Here is a 20,827-nt window from a genome sequence, read left to right as displayed (position 1 = left end):
GCAAATATAGTGCCCATCTATAAAAAGGGAAATAAAAACAACCCAGGAAACTGCAGACCAGTTAGTTTAACTCCTGTGCCAGGGAAGATAATGGAGCAAGTAATTAAGGAAATCATCTGCAAACACTTGGAAGGTGGTAAGGTGATAGGGAATAGCCAGCATGGATTTGTAAAGAACAAATCGTGTCAAACCAATCTGATAGTTTTCTTTGATAGGATAATGAGTCTTGTGGATAAGGGAGAAGCGGTGGATGTGGTATACCTAGATTTTGGTAAGGTATTTGATACGGTCTCGCATGATATTCTTATCGATAAACTAGGCAAATACAATTTAGATGGAGCTACTATAAGGTGGGCGCATATCTGGCTGGATAACTGTACTCAGAGAGTAGTTATTAATGGTTCCGAATCCTGCTGGAAAGGTATAACAAGTGGGGTTCTGCAGGGGGTCTGTTTTGGGACCGGCTCTGTTCAATATCTTCATCAACGACTTAGATGTTGGCATAGAAAGTACGCTTATTAAGTTTGCAGATGATACCAAACTGGGAGGGATTGCAACTGCATTGGAGGACAGGGTCATAATTCAAAATGACCTGGACAAATTGGAGAAATGGTCTGAGGTAAACCAGATGAAGTTTAATAAGACGAATGCAAAGTGCTCCACTTAGGAAGGAACAATCAGTTTCACACATACAGAATGGGAAGAGACTGTCTATGAAGGAGTACAGCGGAAGGTGGATGCATTAACAGGTGCGTTGTGAGCAAGACACGAGAAGTCATTCTTTCGCTCTACTCTGTGCGCTGGTTAGGCCTCACCTGGAGTATTGTGTCCAGTTCTGGGCACCACATTTCAAGAAAGATGTGGAAAAATTGGAGAGGGTCCAGAGAAGAGCAACAAGAATGATTAAAGGTCTAGAGAATATGACCTATGAAGGAAGGCTGAAAGAGTTCGGTTTATTTAGTTTGGAAAAGAGAAGACTGAGAGGGGACATGATAGCAGTTTTCAGGTATCTAAAAGGGTGTCATCAGGAGGAGGGAGAAAACATTGTTAAGCAATGGGCTTAAACTGAAGCAAGGGAGATTTAGGTTGGACATTAGGAAAAAATTCCTAACTGTCAGGGTAGTTAAACACTGGAATAAATTGCCTAGGGAGTTTGTGGAATCTCCATCTCTGGAGCTATTTAAGAGTAAGTTAGATAAATGTCTATCAGGGATGGTCTAGACAGTATTTGGTCCAGCATGAGGGCAGGGGACTGGACTTTATGACCTCTTGAGGTCCCTTCCAATCCTAGATCTGTGAATCTATGAATCTTCTTTGTCATTTAAAAATGTGTTCAGTCCAAGAATTCTATATCTAATATATTTCAAATTACAATAATTCTCATCAATCTCAGCCATCTTTGAGGCATATACCATTCCTAAAATAAATTTACAAACTGGCCAAATTTTGTGTAGACTTGTATGCAGATGATGGCCTTTGTACATAAAGCCAGATATAATCTCAGTGCTAACGGAGCACAAAGAGTGCTTGAAATCAGTGCAGAATACCTCTGTGAGCCCCTTTGGGGGTAATGCTCTCTGCATGCCATGGTATGGGATTGTGTCTTAAAGGCACTGCCTAGTTCCATTTTTTCTGAAACAGCTCTGCATCCACAACTGTGGTGAAAGGGAAAGGAGGCTATGAGTGAGAATGATTTGCAACATGTTCACTAGCGAGGATGGCTACAATAGGGGGCAAATTATGTACAACTTGATGGCTGCAGTTGAACTCCGATCTGCACCACTTAACATGCTGTGTTGCTGAGGGGTGCAAGGCAGGCTATCTTGAATGACAGAAAAATAATGCAGAAAAGAACAAAAAGGGGGGAAATATTGTAGTGGCGCGACAGATGACAAGTGAAACACAATTCCAGGGCCTGCATTTTCCTATAGAAACTGCTGTAGCAAAGTTACATCAAGTCACACACAGCCTACGATTCCCAACTTGCAAAGATACTCACTCTAGCTCTTATAAGCTAGCATGCTAAAAATAGTGGCATAGCTGTGGAAGCCCGGGAATTGGCAGTGGTGGCATGGACTAGCCGCCCCAAATACAAATCCACCTGAATGCCATGGGTGCATGTAATACCAAAAGACAGGATCGGCTCCAGGCCCCAGCGTGCCAAGTGCATGCTTGGGGCGGCATGTCGCGGGGGGCGCTCTGCTGGTTGCCAGGAGGGCAGCAGGCAGCTCCGGTGGACCTCCCGCAGGTGTCCCTGTGGAGGGTCCGCTGGTCCCACGGCTCCGGTGGAGCATCCGCAGGCACACCTGCAGGAGGTCCACTGGAGCCGCGGGACCAGCAGACCCTCCGCAGGGACGCCTGCGGGAGGTCCACCAGAGCCGCGGGACCAGCGAGCGGCAGAGCGCCCCCCCCCCACGTGCCGCCGTGCTTGGGGCGGTGAAATGGCTAGAGCTGGCTCTGCCAAAAGACCCTGGTTATTGGTGGGCAGGATTGAACCTGGGGCCTCCGGAGCTTAGCATATGAGCTAAAAGCCACATGCCAGTTAGCAAAGGCTGTAGCAGACTCATTAATCTCTAAGTGGTCTTGGTGCCACTAAAGGGGACAAAACATACACAGGGCAGATTGCCCATGCTGCTGCTGTTGCCTGTGCTACCATGGCTACACTATTTTTAGCAAGCTGGGAATCACCACCCTAGCTTGTAGGGTAGACGTAGCCTCAGTTGATATGGAGTTAGTAACAAAGAAATATATTTAAAGTATAATTTTGAATCAAGTTTATTTTTTTCATTCAGTTTCTAACCTTATTCATTAGTATAGACTTGTATGGCAATGCCAGAAGCCTGTTACTAGATATATTTTAATGTCAAGTGTATGGGAATTTGTTCATATTAAAAAAATATATATATGTATTAGTCTTAAAATTCATTTTCTTGTTCTCTCATATAGAAGTTTCCTTTATTTCTTCCAGTCTTATATTCAATGGTTCTGCAGTTGTGATACCTGGAAAACCGAACCGCTCAAGGGACTAAAGCTTTTGTTCCGACGAACAAAATCCTAAAACTTTGTGACTATGGGTTCTCAGACGGTGCTGTGGCGGCTATTATTTCTGAGCTTGCTCCTTGTTCAAGTAACCCGCACCCAGCGGCTAAACCTCTTCAGCAACTGGCCATGTTGGGACACTTGTCTGATTGTTGGTTGTGTCCCTGAACTCGTTCTGAGGAAGGAATAGGACTGTGGGCTGTACCTTTAAACCTCTCTAAAACTCTCTCCCAACAAGTGGTACAGAAAGCTGAGTGGTGGTGGAAAGGAGAATACCATTCCAATAACTATCTAAAAACGTCTAAAGTTTAGCATCATAATTGGAAAGCCCAAGGGGTCCCTCTCTTCGATATCCTTGGGTTTAAATATAACCTATGTTTTAAGGCTGTTGACAGAACCGGGAAAAAACCAAGTTACATCCCCTTAGAAGCCTGCAATCAAACCCTTAGGTTTAGTTTTAAAAATAAAACCTTTTACCCCTTAAAAATTGGTGTAAACACCCAGAGACCTCCCTGCCAGTTTCAGAAGGCCTATATTGCAAAATTAACAGGTGAACGTTATCAAGGGAAGTGGTTTCCTTCACTCCTTCCCTTGAGTCCCATAAATAAAACCCATACATATTATATGGACATCTCCTCTGGCATTTTATCACCTCACTCATCTCTTGTAAAAATTTCTAAATGCCAGGGGGCGCTAGTAAGCTTTACATCACACTTGTTTGCTGTTACATACTATGGGGATATTTTAAACAATACCCACTCCATGGGACATTTAAATGCATCCCATTGGCAGTGCCGGGGCCAGGTATTTGACAACTCCAAACATCGAGATGTTAGGGTAAATTGGCGCCACCAAGTAGCAGGAAGCTCCCTCACCCTTTATTTACAGAGCCTGGTCTGTATTTTATTTGTGGCCATAATGCTTATAAAGCTCTCCCGCTGGGTTGGCATGGCCAGTGTGGTGTGGCCAAAGTATTACCAAACGTTCAAGTAAACACCACACTGGATTCACGCCAAATCCTCAACCTGGGGACTTATTCTCACAAGCTCTTCATACCCTTGAAAGGGGCTCAGGTTAAATGTGCCAAAAAAAACCCTCGTAATCAGCCAAATGGGATTTTATTCCTTTATACGTAAACTTATTCCTGGACTAGGGGTAGCGGAGCTAAAAAGGACAGTGGTAAACATTTCTGCAGAACTTGAAAAAGCAGCTAATCCCTCCTTAAATGCTTTCCAAAAGTTACAATGAGAAATCGATGACATAGCAGCAGTAACACTGCAAAATAGGCGTGTGCTAAATGCCATAAATGCTGAAGTGGGGGGGGGCCTGTGCTCGCATTAAAAAAAAATGCTGTTTTTATATTAATCGCTCTGGTTTAATTGAGGAGGATTTGCAGGCCATCAAGAATGCAGCTATTTTTTTCCACACTGTTCAGGGGTTACTGCTGACTGTCACATCAGAGCTATTTCCTTTGCCTTATTCCCCCACTCCTCACATTGGTACCTCCAATCTCCTTGTCCAGGCAGTCTTTGTCTTCTCCTCTTCCCCCCAGTTCCTTATCTAATCTAATCTTTCCTTCTTCCCTCCACCCCCCACAAGAAAATGGGCTTCTAGTCTCCCACCAATGTTTCCCTCACCAGCACCCACGCTCACCAGATTTCTTTGCCCACTCGGGCTGCCAATCCCAGTTTCTTCACTTCCTCATCCATCTTTGGTCCCAGTTTCATCAGACTCCTTATCTCTTTCCCTCTCTCCAATCTGGTTTTGGTCTTCTCTGCTTTCGAGACAGCGTTCTCTTCCAGGCTGCCTGGGCTTTAGCAGGGAGGTCTCTGAGAACAGAAGAGAGACAGGTTCCCTGATCTTTAGTTCTGATACCCTGCCCCACCCCAATCCAGAGCTGCTGGGAGCAGCCATCACAAGAAAAGTCTGGCTTTGTCCCTTCAGCCCTGGGCTGAGCATGCTGAGTTGCTCTGTGGGGATGGTGCATGTGGTCAGCACAAGGAGTTTTGAGAAGCTCAAGCATGCTCAGTGAGGATAGACTCTTCTGAGGTTCAGCTCTAGTAAGTCTCTACTGAACATGTGGAATGTAACACACTTTTCAAACTCGGGGTCTGTCCTTTGAAGGCACAGGATTCTTTATTGCTTCAGACAGTACAAACACCAGCAATGCACAGTGCAGAGAGATTGGGGGGGGTCTATTTGAAACAGGGTTCCATCTTAAATGTCTCAAACAATTAAACACTGATGGACAATTCGATTCTGTAGTCCAATAACTGTAAGCCACATGGCTTAAGTGTTTTTTCTCCTTTAAAATACATAGTGTCCACGGCCTGGACTAACATGGAGTGAAAAACAAACTGCACCCTGAGTTTCTGTAACCCCATATTCCTAGTACTTTGAACCACTTTAAATGGGTCTCAAACTAGATTGTCTTTATACCACAACAAACCCAGCAAGCAAGTATAGGGAATGTCTAGAAATCACCACCTCTGAGGAGCACAGTGGGGTACTGTCCAGAAAGTTCAACCACTGCAAAAACTTCAATTTAAAATTGAATGTAAAATCAATGTAAAATTAGAGCACTCCTTTTGTGTATGACTTACATGAGCTATGATTTTTCTTTGCTGCCGTCTCACAAAAAATAAGGCTTATAACTTAGACAAATTTGAAAAGGTTTTCTCCTGTGAAACTTTAAGCCCCTGCTCCAAAGCATGGGAGTGCTAGACCTTTTCTCACCACAATTTTTTTAACACACAATTAACAAGCAGTTTTTTTAAAACAGAATTTTTGTATATGATATATCTTCACCATTCATGAGAACAAAATAGGGGAACTGTTTTGGCTAAAATTTTCAAACAAACAAATCCGTTCGAGGCAGACACCCAACATGGAAAATTTCAACCCAAATGGTTAAAATTTGATAGTTATAAGCAACTGAAAATAGGATTTTATAATAGGAAGTATCAGAAAACCTTTATTGGCAGTGCTCCCAGTTTATCCATGAAGAGATCAAAGAAAAGTTCATCTTTTCAGGCATAAAATATATACAGTACTACCTGAACAATGTTTTTCATGCATATGTTCAGAGGTTTCAATATGGGTTCTTTGTGCCTTAAATATGCTGCAGCATCACAGTCACACTATGTATCTAGTCACAGTGTTATTGACCCTGCCAATCAGTAGACATTTTAGTTCATATGACCTTGTCTCTCTTCATTGCGTTGTGTAGAATGATATCTCCAAAAGAGAGAAGGGCAAGGAGAGAAGCAGCAGCTGAGCTGTTTTAGGTTGTATTGATTTCATATCAAAATAAAAGTGGAATGGGCAAACTATTGATATCAGATTATAAGAGAATAATGCTGAATTGGCGCATCACATACTGTATTAGTCAACTGCCTAGAGATTCAGGTTGCTTTGTTTTCTTTATAAATTCCTTTATAGGACTTGCTAGACATATACAATAATTAATTGGGGTTCACATTTTTATTTAAAAAAAAAACAGTCCTCTGCTCCAGTAACCATGCTCAATCAAAAAACAGGCTAAATTATAAACTGGGGAGACGTATGGCTTCTAGGATACTGACATTTGGTCCACCATGGCTATATGATGTAGAACTAGTCTTTTCTTAGTCTGGAGAGAGTGCAGGCACATCAGAAAACAGACTATCCTGCCAAGTAATGTAAGAAAAAATGTAATAGTAAATGTTACGTATATATCTACAAAAGTGGAATTAAATAAAATAGAGCTGCTGCAGCGAGGATTTTCAGAGAATATTTACAAGCTGTGGCCTAGCTGAGCTACACCATTTGAAACATCCCTGGAAAAGAACGGCCTTTTTCCCTTCCAGAATTAAGAGGATATGAAAGTTGATAAACCCACCAAATAAAAGAGATAAGGCCAAACATTTATTTGTATGAACTAATACTTGATATATGCTTAAAAAGTATTTCCTCTTTCAGTGGTTACCCATTCACTACATAAGTCTACTTCAAGGGCCTTTCTGCATTCCCACTAGTGGCATGGACAGATAAAGGAAACTAATCTAAACAGGGGGCTAAGATCTGTCAAACAGAGAACATGAGGTTCCTAGTGCTCTTTGCCTTGTGTGGGTAAGAGTTGCACTCCTTTATATGTACTCATACATCAGCCATTAACATCAGTAGGTGGCATTTGTGCAACTCTTAACAGACGCTGCTTTGGTAGGGGTTCTGTGACTTGACACCAGGGGGTTCCATATCCCACAAGTGCAAATACCAGTGCTGTAGATTGAGACACTTTCCCTTGTTGTTAAGGTAGTAGGTGTGATTTTCTGTTATGATGTGATGGCACTTTGATAAAGAGAAGTCACACAGTTTGTATTTCACTAGCAGACCACTGTAGAATCAACCTACATTTGATTCATGAACTTTGAATGTAAGTAATAGAAACCACCCTAGTAAGGAAGAAATGGTGCTGGGGGGTGAATTTGGCTTTCATATACATTTGTGTAGGTCCCCTGAAGTCAACAAAGGGCTGAATTTTGGCAACCTCAGTTAGTTTGAAAATTGAAAAATGTCTACTCTTCTTGATTCCTTGAAGTTAAATTGTTTTTTCTCAATAATATTTTGAGTGCTTCATCGGAGTCCAGTATTTACTCCAAGAGTCTATACATGCTTATTGCAAACAAACCAATTAAGTGTCTGTTCATAATAAAAGAAATAGAAATGGTACTTCATTGATATCACTGAGCTCTCTGTCTTATCACAATACGTCACTAGAGTTCTAGTTACTTTTCACTACACTGGCTCCTTTTGCAACCAATCAATACAAGGCCAGCAACATGTGATTAAGAACAGAACCCTACATGAATACCACAGCTCAGCCCCTGCATTGCTCTGCTCCTACTAATGGATTAACATAACACATCCTAGCTGCTGCCGCTGCTGCTGCTGCTTTTCTTTGTGGGATTTTTTTACTGGTGTAGCTTGCCAGACCATTTCCTTAACTGCTTACAGCAAGAGGTTTTGTTTTTGACTCTGAGAACAATACTTAAAGAGCATTTTGAGCGTGGGAAACAAGTACTGGAACTCTATTCCAGCTGTAGAAGCTGTATCACTTAGACACTAAAGATACGCTTCACTCTTGCTTTAGGACTTAATGGACATGTAAGATCCTGAAGGTGCAGATATGTATCTTTATGGCAGTGAAGATTATGAAGTGGTAAGATGTGAATTAAATGTGCTTTTATTGTGTTGAGTATCTTTCAAAAGTTTAATATACAGCCTTGAATTTATGATCAATGTCATTTTGTTTTTGTACTTGAATAAATTACTCTAATTTTATTCATAATTATTCCATGGTCCAGCAGTTAAAAAATAGATTTTGCATAAATATTGAAATAGTTAAGTATGAATTAGTAGATTAAAATTAAATTGCCTTTATTTCTGTCATATTTTGGTGATGTGTGTTAGCACAACTATAAATATAGATTTGAATCCTTTGACTAACATGGGCCAAATTCAGCACTGTGCTCAACAGCACTGCACACATGAATAAGAGGAGCAGGATTTGGCCTATAGCATAACTCGATACGGCTCCACTGACTTGCAAGTATTTGTACCCACTTCCAGCAGGTCTGGATTTGGCTACATATGCACAGAAACACTGGAAAACCGTTTTGTAGAAAACTTCAAAACATTTCAGTTTAATGCCTAAATCTATCTTTACAACAGTTTATTTAAAAAATGGAATGAGATCTGGCACCCTCTCTGCCTAAATCTTTGTGAGAAATAAAATCTAAATAAAGATGTAGTAAGAGGAAATGGCGGGGGGTCTCTCCTATGTCATCTGCTGCTTTTATGGGATAAGAAGTCTATGTATTTTACAGACTGAGGCCTTGATGCTGCATTGTATTCAGCATTGATGGACACATTTACACCCACAGAACTCACTGCAGGATCAGGATCAGGACATAACAGGTTTTAGAGGAAGATGATACAACCAAAATCCTTTAATAAAGAAAACTATCATACAGTACATCCAAATAAAGTTCTGCTTTACAAGTGGCAGGGCAGATGCTTATGGTTTTGATTACTCAAGTTACTTAAGTGTACTGTTCTTCTGAAGTCTGAAAGCTCCATTTAGTGTGCTCTGGATACTTCCACAATCTCAAGGAATTAATCTGATTATTTAAAATGCATTGTTTTTCATTTTTCTTAATTCTAAGTAGATATGCTTTTTTTTTGTGATGGTTATATTTTAATTTATTCATTCATTACGGGAAGATAGATGAGAAGATCATTTAAAAGCAGGGGTTAATATATTGAATTGCTTTAAGTTGCACAAAGATTCACATACTCTAACAAAATAGATTGAAAAGAACTTGTAGCAGACAAATCAATTACAGAGGAAGCTGTTGTCTCATAGTTTGAAATAGTATTGTGTCCAGTTATAACTAGGTTGGGCACAATTTGATTTGCTTTTTGTTTGTAATTTTGATGGGTAATATTGAATGTTTGTTTTTAAGATTTTCTATTTTTATCTATTTGAAGTTTTACAGTCGCTGGAAATTATGGGGATGGCGGTGAGACAATGACATCAGAAATTACATTTAGTGTCAAAACAGACAAAATACCTATTCTTACATAATAAAAAATGCTACTTTAGAGTTTTATTTTGCCTATCTGTAAATTTTGATGATAAATGGAAATATTGTTCCATTAGTTTGTGCGTACTCAGGGAAATCAACTTTTACCAGTAGTTATCAAAAAAATAGAATCCTTCCAAGCCTAGTTATAGCATGCAAAATTCTTGGCTAAATTGTTAATTTTGCAAATGTTTTTGAAAAGTTGCAGCATTTAATTTTAGCCATTATGTTATTGATCCATTAATAACTAAGAAGTTGAACAAGTAACCTCTAGTTCTAACTGAAAGACATTAAAGAGACTGACTGACTTTCCACTCTCTTGCATTTTGTGTAGTCATTTACACCAGTACAAAGTGGATACAACATGATATGATTTTGGTATCATTTTACACCCTCTTTGTTCTCTTTTTGTACAAGTGTAAATTACTATACAAAGTGCCAGGTAGTGAAAAATGAGGCTCAAAATGAATGAGCCATTTTCCTGCTATATTGAAAGGACAGGAGACATTTGATATGGTTTTAATCAGGCTGCAACTTTTATTATGAGCTATGTGGGACAACCCAGCAGATTAAAGTGTACAATGCAGGTAACCCCATGTTCATTCAGTAACTTCCCATGGGGCTTCCACCAGCCCCTCTCTTTTTACATCCAGGTCCCCCAGCCAATCCATTGCTGGGCCCTTCCTCGTAGGAGGGTTAAAGTGGGCTATAAGAAAGGAAGGTTGTCTCCCTACAGTACCAAGCATAAGAGCTCCAAGGTCCAATGTGCACACCCATTCCGTTCCTTTAACCAACACCTCCTTCTTAAGTCCTTTACTAGGTCATTTATCCAGTCACTGTATAACTTTCCTATGGGGTACCTGCACTCGACATCTGCCCCACACTTATAATCACATATAGCCTAACTCCCTTCATGCCACATGTCAACAAAGCCTTTCCCGAACCTGCTGTGGGGAAGGTGAAAAATCCTCAACTCCACCTAGGCCAGGGGTGGCCAACCTGTGGCTTCGGAGCCACATGCGGCTCTTCAGATGTTAATATACGGCTGGAACTACAGGCGCCAACTTTCCAGTGTGCCGGGGGGTACTCACTGTCAACCCCTAGCTTTGCTGCAGGCCCTGCTCCCACTCAACCCCTTCCCCTGAGTCTGCCATGCCCTCACTCCTCCCCCACCAGAGCCTCCTGCACGCCACAAAACAGCTAATTGGGAGGTGCAGGGAGGGAGGAGGAGGCACGGATCAGTGGGGCTGGGAGGCTCTGGGAGCAGAGGGGGGTGCTGATGGGGAGGCTGCTGATGTGATACTGTGACTCTTTGGAAATGAACATTGGTAAATTCTGGCTCCTTCTCAGGCTCAGGTTGGCCACCCCTGACGTAGGCCAATCTGTTGGTAATGGGGAAATTCCTTCCTAGTCCCCCTAAAAATGGGCTAGTGCAATGCCCACAGCAGGTCTAAACCAAACTTGGTATTTCACCACCTAAAGAGGAGGGAAGGTGGGTGCTGCCTCAGCTGGCTCCATGTGTGTCATAACAGTTTTCCCAGATCTGGACCTTAGCGTCCAAAATATGGGTGTTAGCATGAAAACATTCAAGCTTAGTTACCTGGTGAACTGCTCTCCGCTGGCGCACCTGAGGGTATTTCAGGCTCTGGCTGAGCCTTTTGGGTATGGCTGTCTGTTGCTTCTGCCAGTTCTGGCTCGCTGGCGCCCTCTGGCGTTGAGTTTGAAGATGTGGTTGCAATTGCTGGTGCTGGTTGCTGTTCCAGTTCCGGGCCTGGGACTGGAGGTGCTGTGGCTGTTTCAGTGGCTGGCATGGAATCCGGGTCCACTACCTCTGTCTGGGTCTCTGGTAACACAGACGGGCCCTTGTGGATGGTTCAGGAACAGGAATGGGTCTGGAAGCTTGTCTGGTTTGGCTGCGTGTAACCATTCCCACTCTCTTGGCCCGCTTCACCTGGTTGGCCAAGTCTTCCCCCAGTAGCATGGGGATGGAATAATTGTCATAGACTGCAAAAGTCCACATTCCTGACCAGCCTTTGTACTGGACAGGCAGTTCAGCTGTAGGCAAGTTTACACCTTGAGACATGAAGGGGTAAATTGTCACTTGGGCCTTTGGGTTGATGAATTTGGGGTCTATGAAGGATTGGTGGATAGCTGACACTTGTGCCCCCGTGTCTCTCCACGCAGTAACCTTCTTTCCGCTCACTCTCAAATTTTTCCTTCACTCTAAGGGTATTTGAGAGGCATCTGGGCCTGGGGATCTTTTGGGTGATGGTGGTGTAATGAACTGCACTCGGTTGGCGGTCTTTGGGCAGTTGGCCTTGATATGTCCCAGTTCATCACACTTGAAGCATCTTCCAGCTGACTGGTCACTGGGTCAAGGTGGGTTACTGGAGACTGGTGAGGTAGAAGAATAGGGTGTCTGTGGCTTTCCTTGGGTTGTAGGTGGGGTCTTTGGTTGCCCTCGGTTGTAGGGTTTATTGTCGGTGTGCCCTCTGGGGTATTCGCTCCCCTTGACAGTAGCTTTCTTGCTTTCTGCCACTTCCATCCATCTAGCTCCAATCTCCCCCGCCTGAGTGAGATTTTTGGGTTTTCTATCTTGTATGTACCGTGTGATGTTTTCAGGAACACCATCCAAGAACTGCTCCATTTGTAGGAGGAGGTGCAGTTCGTCTATGGATTTAACATTGTTTCCTGATATCCAGGCCTCATAATTTTTCCCAACGTAGTAGGCGTGTTTGGGAAATGACACATCTGGTTTCCACTTTTGGGTTCTGAAACGCCGACGGGCATGATCTGGGGTTATTCCCATTCTGTATCTGGCCTTGGTTTGAAAAAGTTTATAGTCGTTCATTTTCTCCTTAGGCATTTCAGCTGCCACCTCTGCTAAAGGTCCACTGAGCTGTGGCCTCAATTCTACCATGTACTGGTCTTCAGGGATGCTGTACCCAAGGCAGGCTCTATCAAAATTTTCCAAGAAGGCCTCAGTGTGATCACCTGCCTTGTAGGTGGGAAATTTCTTGGGATGTGGAACCATAATTGGCAAAGGGTTGTTAGGATTGGCTGGCGCATGCTTAGCCTTTTCTAATTCCATGGCCTGTCGGTGGGTCTCCCTCTGGAGTTCTATCTGTCTTCTGTAGGCTGCCTCTTCTTCTTCTTGTTTCCTTCTGTGGGCCACCTCTTCTTCTTCTAGTTTCCTTTTGTGGGCTGCCTCTTTAGCTGCTTGTTCTCTTTTGTAGGCTGCCAGTTTGATGTTTTCTTCCTTTTCTTTCAGCTCCACCTCTTTTTGTCTTTTTTCCAGTTGTCGCCTGTGTTCAGCTTCTGTGATTTGTTCTTCGGACTCCATTTTTGTATTGGAAGGCCTGGTTCCTGTTTTCTTGTGTTGGGGTGCCCTCTGGTGTTTATCTTCTGAACTGCAGGCTCTCTGTTGCCTCCTGTGGTCTGCGTAGCAACAGTGCCTTTTTCCCTTTCTTCCTCTAGCTAATCTTTTAAATGTAAAGTAAACCAGAAAAACCACTTTATTTGCATGTGTATTGCTGGATACTTGACTCACAATGGGAGTGCTATTGTCTGACAAAAGACCCGTTTGTCACAGCTTAATGGTTCCTTGCTTAATATGCAAGCTACTGCCAGGAGAGAACAGAAAAAAAAATTCTCCCTGGTTCCTTTTAAAACCAAACCCTCTCTGCTTAAAAGCCCCTAGCAGAGAAAAGAAAAATATAATATTCCTACTGGCTTCTGAATTCTATCTATCCCACCACTGAACACCATGTCATAACATTTTTCCCAGATCTGGACCTTAGCGTCCAAAATATGGATGTTAGCATGAAAACCTCCAAGCTTAGTTACCAGCTTGGACCTGGTAAAGCTGCCACCAGCCAGGAATCTATACAGTGCCTGGCGCACTGTGGTCTCCCCAAAACCTTCCCTGGGGGACCCCCAGACTCAGATTCCTTGAGTCTCACAACAAAGGGGAATAAACCATTTCCCTTCCCCCCCTCCGGGTGTTCCCTCCCTGGGTTCCTGGAGAGATATACAGAAGCAAGCTCCGTGAATCTAAACAGAGGGACTCCACCCTCCCTGTTTCCGGTCCTGGAAAACAGAAGTACCGAGAGCTAATCTCTCTTCCCCCTCACCCAGAGGGTATGCAAAGTCAGGCTTAGTAAATCTAACACAAAGAGATTTTCTCCCTGACTTCTTCCTCCCACCAATTCCCTGGTGAGCTGCAGACTCAATTCCCTGGAGTCCCCACTAAAGAAAAACTCCAACAGGTCTTAAAAAGAAGGATTTATATAAAAAAGAAAGAAAAGGACATAAAAATGGTCTCTCTGTATTAAGGTGACAAATACAGGGTCATTTGCTTAAAAGAAAAAAATGAATAAACAGCCTTATCCAAAATGAATACAATTTAACACATTCCAGCAACTATACACATGTAAATACAAAAGAAAACAATATAAACCTATGGTCTTCCTATCTTTGTGCTTACAACTTGGAAACAGAAGATTAGAAAGCCAGGAGACAGAAAGATCACTCTCAGAGCCGAGAGGGTCAGACACAAGACAAAGGACAAAGAACTCACACCCAAAACTTCCCTCCACCCAGATTTGAAAAAGTTTTGTTTCCTGATTGGTCCTCTGGTCAGGTGTTTCAGGTTACTCCTTTCCAGGTGAAAGAGACATTAACCCTTAGCTATCTGTTTATGACAATGTGAAAAGGGGATTCACCACATAGGCTACCCCTTTTAAACTCTTCTGCCCATTCATATTTCATGAGATGAGTCAGAGTCACGCCTTGTCCCCTTTTGCAGCAGTTTGACCTCTCTCTGCCCCAGCCATAAAACACTGTTCCCTTCATTCAGCCACACAGACAAATTGCCCCCTCCCAGCCCCACTTATCCTGAGAATTTTCTTACTATTAAGTAAGGATTTAGGAATACAGTTGAGATTTTGGACCATAACCTAATGATTATAACCAAACAGAGGCTAGGGACACAATCCCTGCCCATCCTGGCTAATAGCCATTGATGGACCTATCCTCCATGAATTTATCTAGTTCTTTTTTGAACCCTGTTACAGACTTGGCCTTCACAACATCCTCTGGCAAAGAGTTCTGCAGGTTGACTGTGTGTTGTTTGTTTTAAACCTGCTTAGTGTAGCTAAATTTTAGTACAACTTTTCAGTAAAATAATGTCTGTATAGCTTTTATAATGTATCTTTAAGATAACTTTACCTGAAATCACCATAGATAAATATGTTGTCTGTTCTTGCTGAATTGGAAACTTCTGGGGTGCAATTCTGATTCCTATGGCAAAATTCACATCAACTTTAATGTGGCAGGATTTCACCTCTGTAATTCTATTCTTTCGCTTAGAACAGGAGCTCTGTTCTTTCCCTATATATTATTAAAAATCTGAGTCTTTTTAAATCTCTTTCTCTGTCTCTTTCTGACTGACTTTCTCTTTCCCTCAACTTTTCTTGGAGCCCTTCTTGTTTAATCTATACAGAATAAGTCTCTGATATCTGACAGGAGATTTTTCTTTCTGTTGTCAGCCACCATGTTTTTGTGGCTAGAAGGACAGAATATTGCTCCAGGATCATTTTCAAAAGATGTATCAGGGGATTTTGGCCACTCTCACTAGTCAGGAAAATTCAGTTTATCACCTCATGCCACACTTTACAAATGATACATTGTTAAAATCCTCAATAACACTGTAGGAGCATTCATTCCTCACTTGAGTTACTCTGACTTGACTGTGACACTCTATATTGAGAAAGAAAATGTAACAACTGAAAATGTGCCTGTTTGCTCCAGAATGCAGCAGCCCATTTACTAAGCAGCACCAGAGGCTGGAGGCATCTCTCTCCCTTGCCCCAATCCCAAATTAATACAAATTTGAGTTCACAAGGGCACGGTACTAATCTTCACATGTCTGAACCAAGTGAGTCCAAACTACCTGAAGGACCACTTCTTTCTTTATAACCAGGGACAGTTGAGTTGTCCACAACAAAGGTAAGTTTTGTTAAGAGTTGACATAAAGACAGAGCTCTTCTGTGATTGACCTTTAGCTATGAAATTCCTTCAAGAGATAAGAATGATCACAAATCTGTCTTCAAGTCTAAATACAAGACAATCTCCCGCTGTCTTCTCTTTCCCAAAACATCAGTGAGATGCAACACCTAATACTAAATGCCAAACATACTTCTCTGCCATTGGTAAAGCTACAGAGAACCAGCTTACAACAGACTACGTGTCTGTTTTCTTGTCAGGTGATCAAAGGCAATGGAGATAGGGATTTCTTTTTAAAAAAAACACCTAAATGTTGGAGTGGTGTCTCAGAGCTGCTTCTGATTGTTGTGTACTGTTTTAGGAAAATCATTGTGTTATATTCCCTTTGGTGTTTTCTGTTATAAGATATGCTTCTCTTAAGGTCAGACAGGATAAGGTATATATGACAATTTGTTATTTGCCTCTAACTCTTCATTAATTTCAGAACAGATAAAGGCAAATGAGAAAAGCCCACTGTATATGACAGTTCAGAAACAGATGTAAGGAAAGAAAATAATTTAGCTCCTAAAACTTGAAGTGATGCTCATTACCTTTGTAAAGCTTCTACAGTCTAAATAAAGAACAGGTAATTGAATTTGGATTGTACTAGTCAGAGATATGGTACTACATTTTACCACAGAATATTACTATTTGTAACTTACAGCTTGTGTGTGTAGTTAGAAATGAGAGGTTAACACTGAATATGTTTAGTTTCCTAGTTAAATAATTTGCTTAACAAATATCTGTTTCCCTTCAGATATTTTACGTGTCAGGGCAAGTGTATTGTTAGCATTTTTCATTTTAAATGCACATCTGCAAACTACGCTGTTGCCACCTTCGTATGATAGAAAATTGGCTTCTTTTACGTCTGAATGAGGTCTAATTAGATAATAAGTAGAACTTTCCAAAAGAACAATTTTTCATCAGAAAATGCTGAGTTGACTAAATCAAAATGTTATACGTGAACATATCAGTTTAGTCAAAATTTTCAGTTGGAAATGATCACATTTCATTTTTCCTGCATTGTTTCCACTTTCATATTCCATTAGCCCATATTGTAAATACCTTTAAAAGCCTTGCCAGCCTCTTAACTCCTTGACAATGCAGTATTGTTCTATTTGTTGTGTCCAGTCTGATTTTTAAATGTGCTAGTTGATGGGACTTCTGCCACTTTTCTTGGGAGATTATTGCGTAGGCTAAAGGATCTCACTCTTAGGAAGTTACATGTGATATTCAGTATAATTTTTCCCTTTCTTAGGTTCATCCCATTACTTCTAGTTAAATTTGCTAACTATTTCCTCTCCTTCCTTGGTGTTTAAAGACTGTAAACATTTGTAGCCAAGCTGTATCTTTTGAACTCTCTCTTTTTTAAATAATTCCTCAAATTGTTGAAGTTATTCTAGATTTACACTGGCATATCTGACAGTAGAATTTGTCCCTTCCGTTTTCGTTCAAATTGTCCTTAAAAGGAACAGTACAAACATCTTTATCATTTCAATGTTAACTTTGATTCATGTATTCAGAATTGTATTTTATGGAGCATGTTAGCTCTAGTCATATTTTTCCCAAACTCAGTGTATATGTTATCTGCTTTGTAAATTCAGATTTTGTAATTTACAGCTCTCCTGAGACGGGTTTAACTGTAGTCTCCATAGTTTTCAAAATCCTTCTAATTTATCTGTATTAATAAGTTGGCCTGATTTTGTTTGAAGATAGATAGATTCTTTCTTTTTTCCAGACTCTTCAATTCTCTGCAATTTGCACATATTCATCTTATATATCAGAAAGTTTCTCACACAACAGCAAGTAAACTATGCTGATGGATGCCAATTTCACGTTTTTTAAGCCACACTGGAGAAGTTGCTGTTACCTTCCGTGTGTGTGTATGTGTAAATGCATGAAAATCCACCCAATGGATTTCAAAACTGATCCTAAAATAAGAACTTGGATGTGACAATTTGCAGCAGTCGAATTATATGCCACTTTCAAACCCCTGCCTTTTGAGCCCCCTTAATTATCCAGCAGTACGAATGACAAGAAAGTAATAATTGCAGTCTCACTTTGCTGAGATGTGACAATTTATAGGGCATATTTTGCCATGAGAAAAGAAAGATTCACAGCTCTTTTTTTGCTATTGAAGAAGTCTAGAGGTCAGATATTGTAGAACTTGATACATTTTAGTTCTCATGTTGAGTCAACCTCTAATTAACAAATTAATGTTAAGTGAAAACAGGGCAAAGAGGTTAGAAATAATCAAGTCTAAAAATGGGAAATACAGGGAAAAGAAGAGTGATCACCCCTCTGTTCATCAGAAGTAATCTGTCATTATCATGCAGATTAAAAAAAAACTGTAAATCAACTGAATTAGAATTCAGGATTGTTCCTTTGTAGCCTAATAAATTAGCCTGCTCATTTGGATTGCAGGTTTCATTTTAATAGCACAAATTTGTTTATTACCTGAGGCAGAAAATCTATAAATATCTAAGCTTAAAATTTTGGAATGACTTTTCCATGTGCATCTTATTGTATAACCTAAGGCAACGGCCTCTACTAATATATTATATGATGCAGCTGAAAATAGATGTGTGGAGTATGTAAGGGACACACAGGGCTGCCGAGAGCAGGTTCAGGTCCCAGTGAAAAATTTTTTTCGGGCTCCACAGGAAAGGTGGACCGGCTAAACAGGGCTGACGAAGCTGGGCCCCGGGTCCTCTTCCGGACCACCAGGCCCCGGTAATTTGTACCAGCTTCCCCCCTCTCACTCATCGGCCCTGGGACACATGAATGTAATTTGAATGGCAGAGCATGTTCCAGTGAATTAAGCATAGAATTGGGAGCCAGAAGCATCAGCGTTAAAATCCTAGTTTTACTACTGAATGACTGTGTGGTTTTAGACAGGTCACTTATACGCTCTGTGCACTTCCCCATCTGTAAAATGGGGGTGGTATTTGGTCGTCTCTGAAAGCATGAGATATTTAAATAGTTAATGGAAATACAAATCTGTATACACAGCAGGTGCTGAATACTATTGTTTAGAAGCTGAGTTCTCTCCAAAAAAAAGTTATATAAGTTTTTGGGATATGTACAAAGGTAAGATTCTTAAAACAGGATGTATTGAGCAAAGGGACTGTGTTTGAAAGACAGATACGTTCTAACATGTGTAGATGATTCTATAGAGATGTGACTCCTATAGCGATCGCAATTCCTTGTGCTATCTCACATGGCATCCAGTGCTGGATTCTGCCCTGTCCACTCCTGCTGCCATTGGACCAAAGTGGGGGAGGGAGCATGATGGGCCAAATGACTGGCTCTCTCCTGCTGAGGTTGCGGGCTGCTTCTCTTTGTTGCTGTTTTTTTCCCATATGACAACAGGATGTGTGGTTGTTTTCCACCTTCCATCTGATATCCAGAGTCTTGTTTGGGGATTTAAATTACCCTTATTGCAGTATTGTTGTGGTTGGTGTATTAAAAATGGTCCAATACAAGGTCATTGTAACTCAATTGTTCTTCTTTGAGTGCTTGCTCATATCCATTCCAAGTAGGTGTCTGCGTGCCACGTGCACGTCTGTCGGAAGATTTTTACCCTAGCAACACTCGGTGGGTCGGCTGGGTGCCCCCTGGCGTGGCGCTGCTATGGCTCCGAATATATACCCCTGCTGATCCGTCCGCTCCTCAGTTCCTTCTTACCGCCCATGTCGGTCATTGGAACAGTGGAGCGCTGCTTAGCTGATCTCCACCTCCCTAGCTTTTCGCTCGTTCTAATACTTACTGTGTATATAGTTTATTTTCTGTAGTTCTAGTTAATAGATTTTGTAAACCTAGTTAGTGTATATAGTTCAGAGGATCGGGGATTAGTCCTTTCCCTCTCCCAGTGCCCAGGCCAGGCCTGGCTCACCGGGTTTCAAACCGTGCTCGGCCTTCCACCAGCTGATGCTCACGGGAGACCCCCACGACTCTTGCCTCAAGTGCTTGGGGGAATCCCACCTTGCAGACAAGTGCTGGATCTGCAGATCGTTCAAACCGCAGATGAAAAAGGAGCGGGACTTTCGCCTTAAGCAGCTCCTAATGGAGGCAGCCCTCACTCCTCCACCTTCAGCACCGCCTGCCGGACAGTCCGCGCTGGGGAGAAGTACCTCATTGGCACCGGAGAGCACCGGCATCGCGAAGACAGCTCGGCACCAGCCGTCACCAGCACAGAAACCGGCCCGGCACCTCTCTCTCTCCCCACGTGCCAAGAAGCTTAAAGCTCCTGCAGCCTCACTATCTGCACCACAGTCTGAGCAACAATCTAAGTTGAGCCGCCCGGCACCACTAACTGCTGTGGCGCCGACACCCTCCGCACCGTTTATTCCAGCAGTGCAAGAGCCGTCGAGTCCGGTGCATGACAGCTCCCCGGCACATGCCTTGGTAGAGCTTCTCGTTCCCACTACGCCAGAGACATTTGCAACGGCGAGGGAAGTTATTGCCTTAACGGAGCCCTCTCTGCCTCAACCCTTGGTACCGCCGGTGTGGATTATTCAATCGACAGGCATGCCGGCCATGGTGAGACCGCCTTCCATCGGCCCCTCAGGCAGACAGCATTCAAGATTAAGATCCCGTCAGCGCTCTCGATCTTGCCATTGCTCCAGATCCAGGTGCTGCTTGCAGTCCCGGTACCGATCTCCTGCCCGGTACCAGTCGCACTTGCGGCACCGCTCGAGGTCCTGCTCTCTGGACCAATATTCCAGGCACTGGTCCAGCTCCCAGCACCGTTTGCACCGCAGCCGCTCTCATCACAGAGCGTCCAGATCCCAGTCAACCTCCCGGCACCGCTCTGGTCGCAGGTCGCGATCACGCTCTCGGTACCGATATGACTCCCGGTACCGCTCCCTGGTGCGGCACGACATATGGTACCCTAGAGACAGGGCTTACCCTCAAACAGCCTCTGCTCCGCCATGGCCATCGAGGCACGCGTCTGAGTCATCGCACGCGGATAGTGCTGCCTATCCTGATTCAGAGGCGCACAGCCGGGTTCTCCATGAGGCTCAAGGTCCAGACCAAGATCCTCATCAGTGGTCCTTTTGGATGCCTTGGGCATATCACCAGGCCCAAGGCGAGCCCACGGTACCATCACGTTC

General features: G+C 42.6%; 1 protein-coding gene across 4 annotated transcripts in view; it reads left to right on the top strand.

Annotated features, from left to right (window-relative positions):
• The window catches only part of CACNB2 (calcium voltage-gated channel auxiliary subunit beta 2), a 441,977-nt gene that overhangs the window by 236,639 nt on the left and 184,511 nt on the right, over positions 1-20,827 (top strand). Inside the window, exon 1 of one of the 4 annotated variants that reach the window (XM_030550420.1) lies at positions 7,967-8,239. The exons of the other annotated variants lie outside the window; for them this stretch is intronic. Coding sequence (XP_030406280.1) covers positions 8,207-8,239 — 33 coding nt within the window. The 5' untranslated portion in view covers positions 7,967-8,206. Of the gene's footprint in view, positions 1-7,966; positions 8,240-20,827 lie in introns of those variants that run through there. 4 annotated transcript variants of the gene reach the window in all.

This window comes from Gopherus evgoodei, chromosome 2 (assembly GCF_007399415.2).
Source record: "Gopherus evgoodei ecotype Sinaloan lineage chromosome 2, rGopEvg1_v1.p, whole genome shotgun sequence".
Classification (NCBI taxonomy): Eukaryota; Metazoa; Chordata; order Testudines; family Testudinidae; genus Gopherus; species Gopherus evgoodei.
The sequence above is the reverse complement of the archived record's forward strand: the minus strand, read 5'-3'. Positions and strand labels throughout refer to the sequence as shown.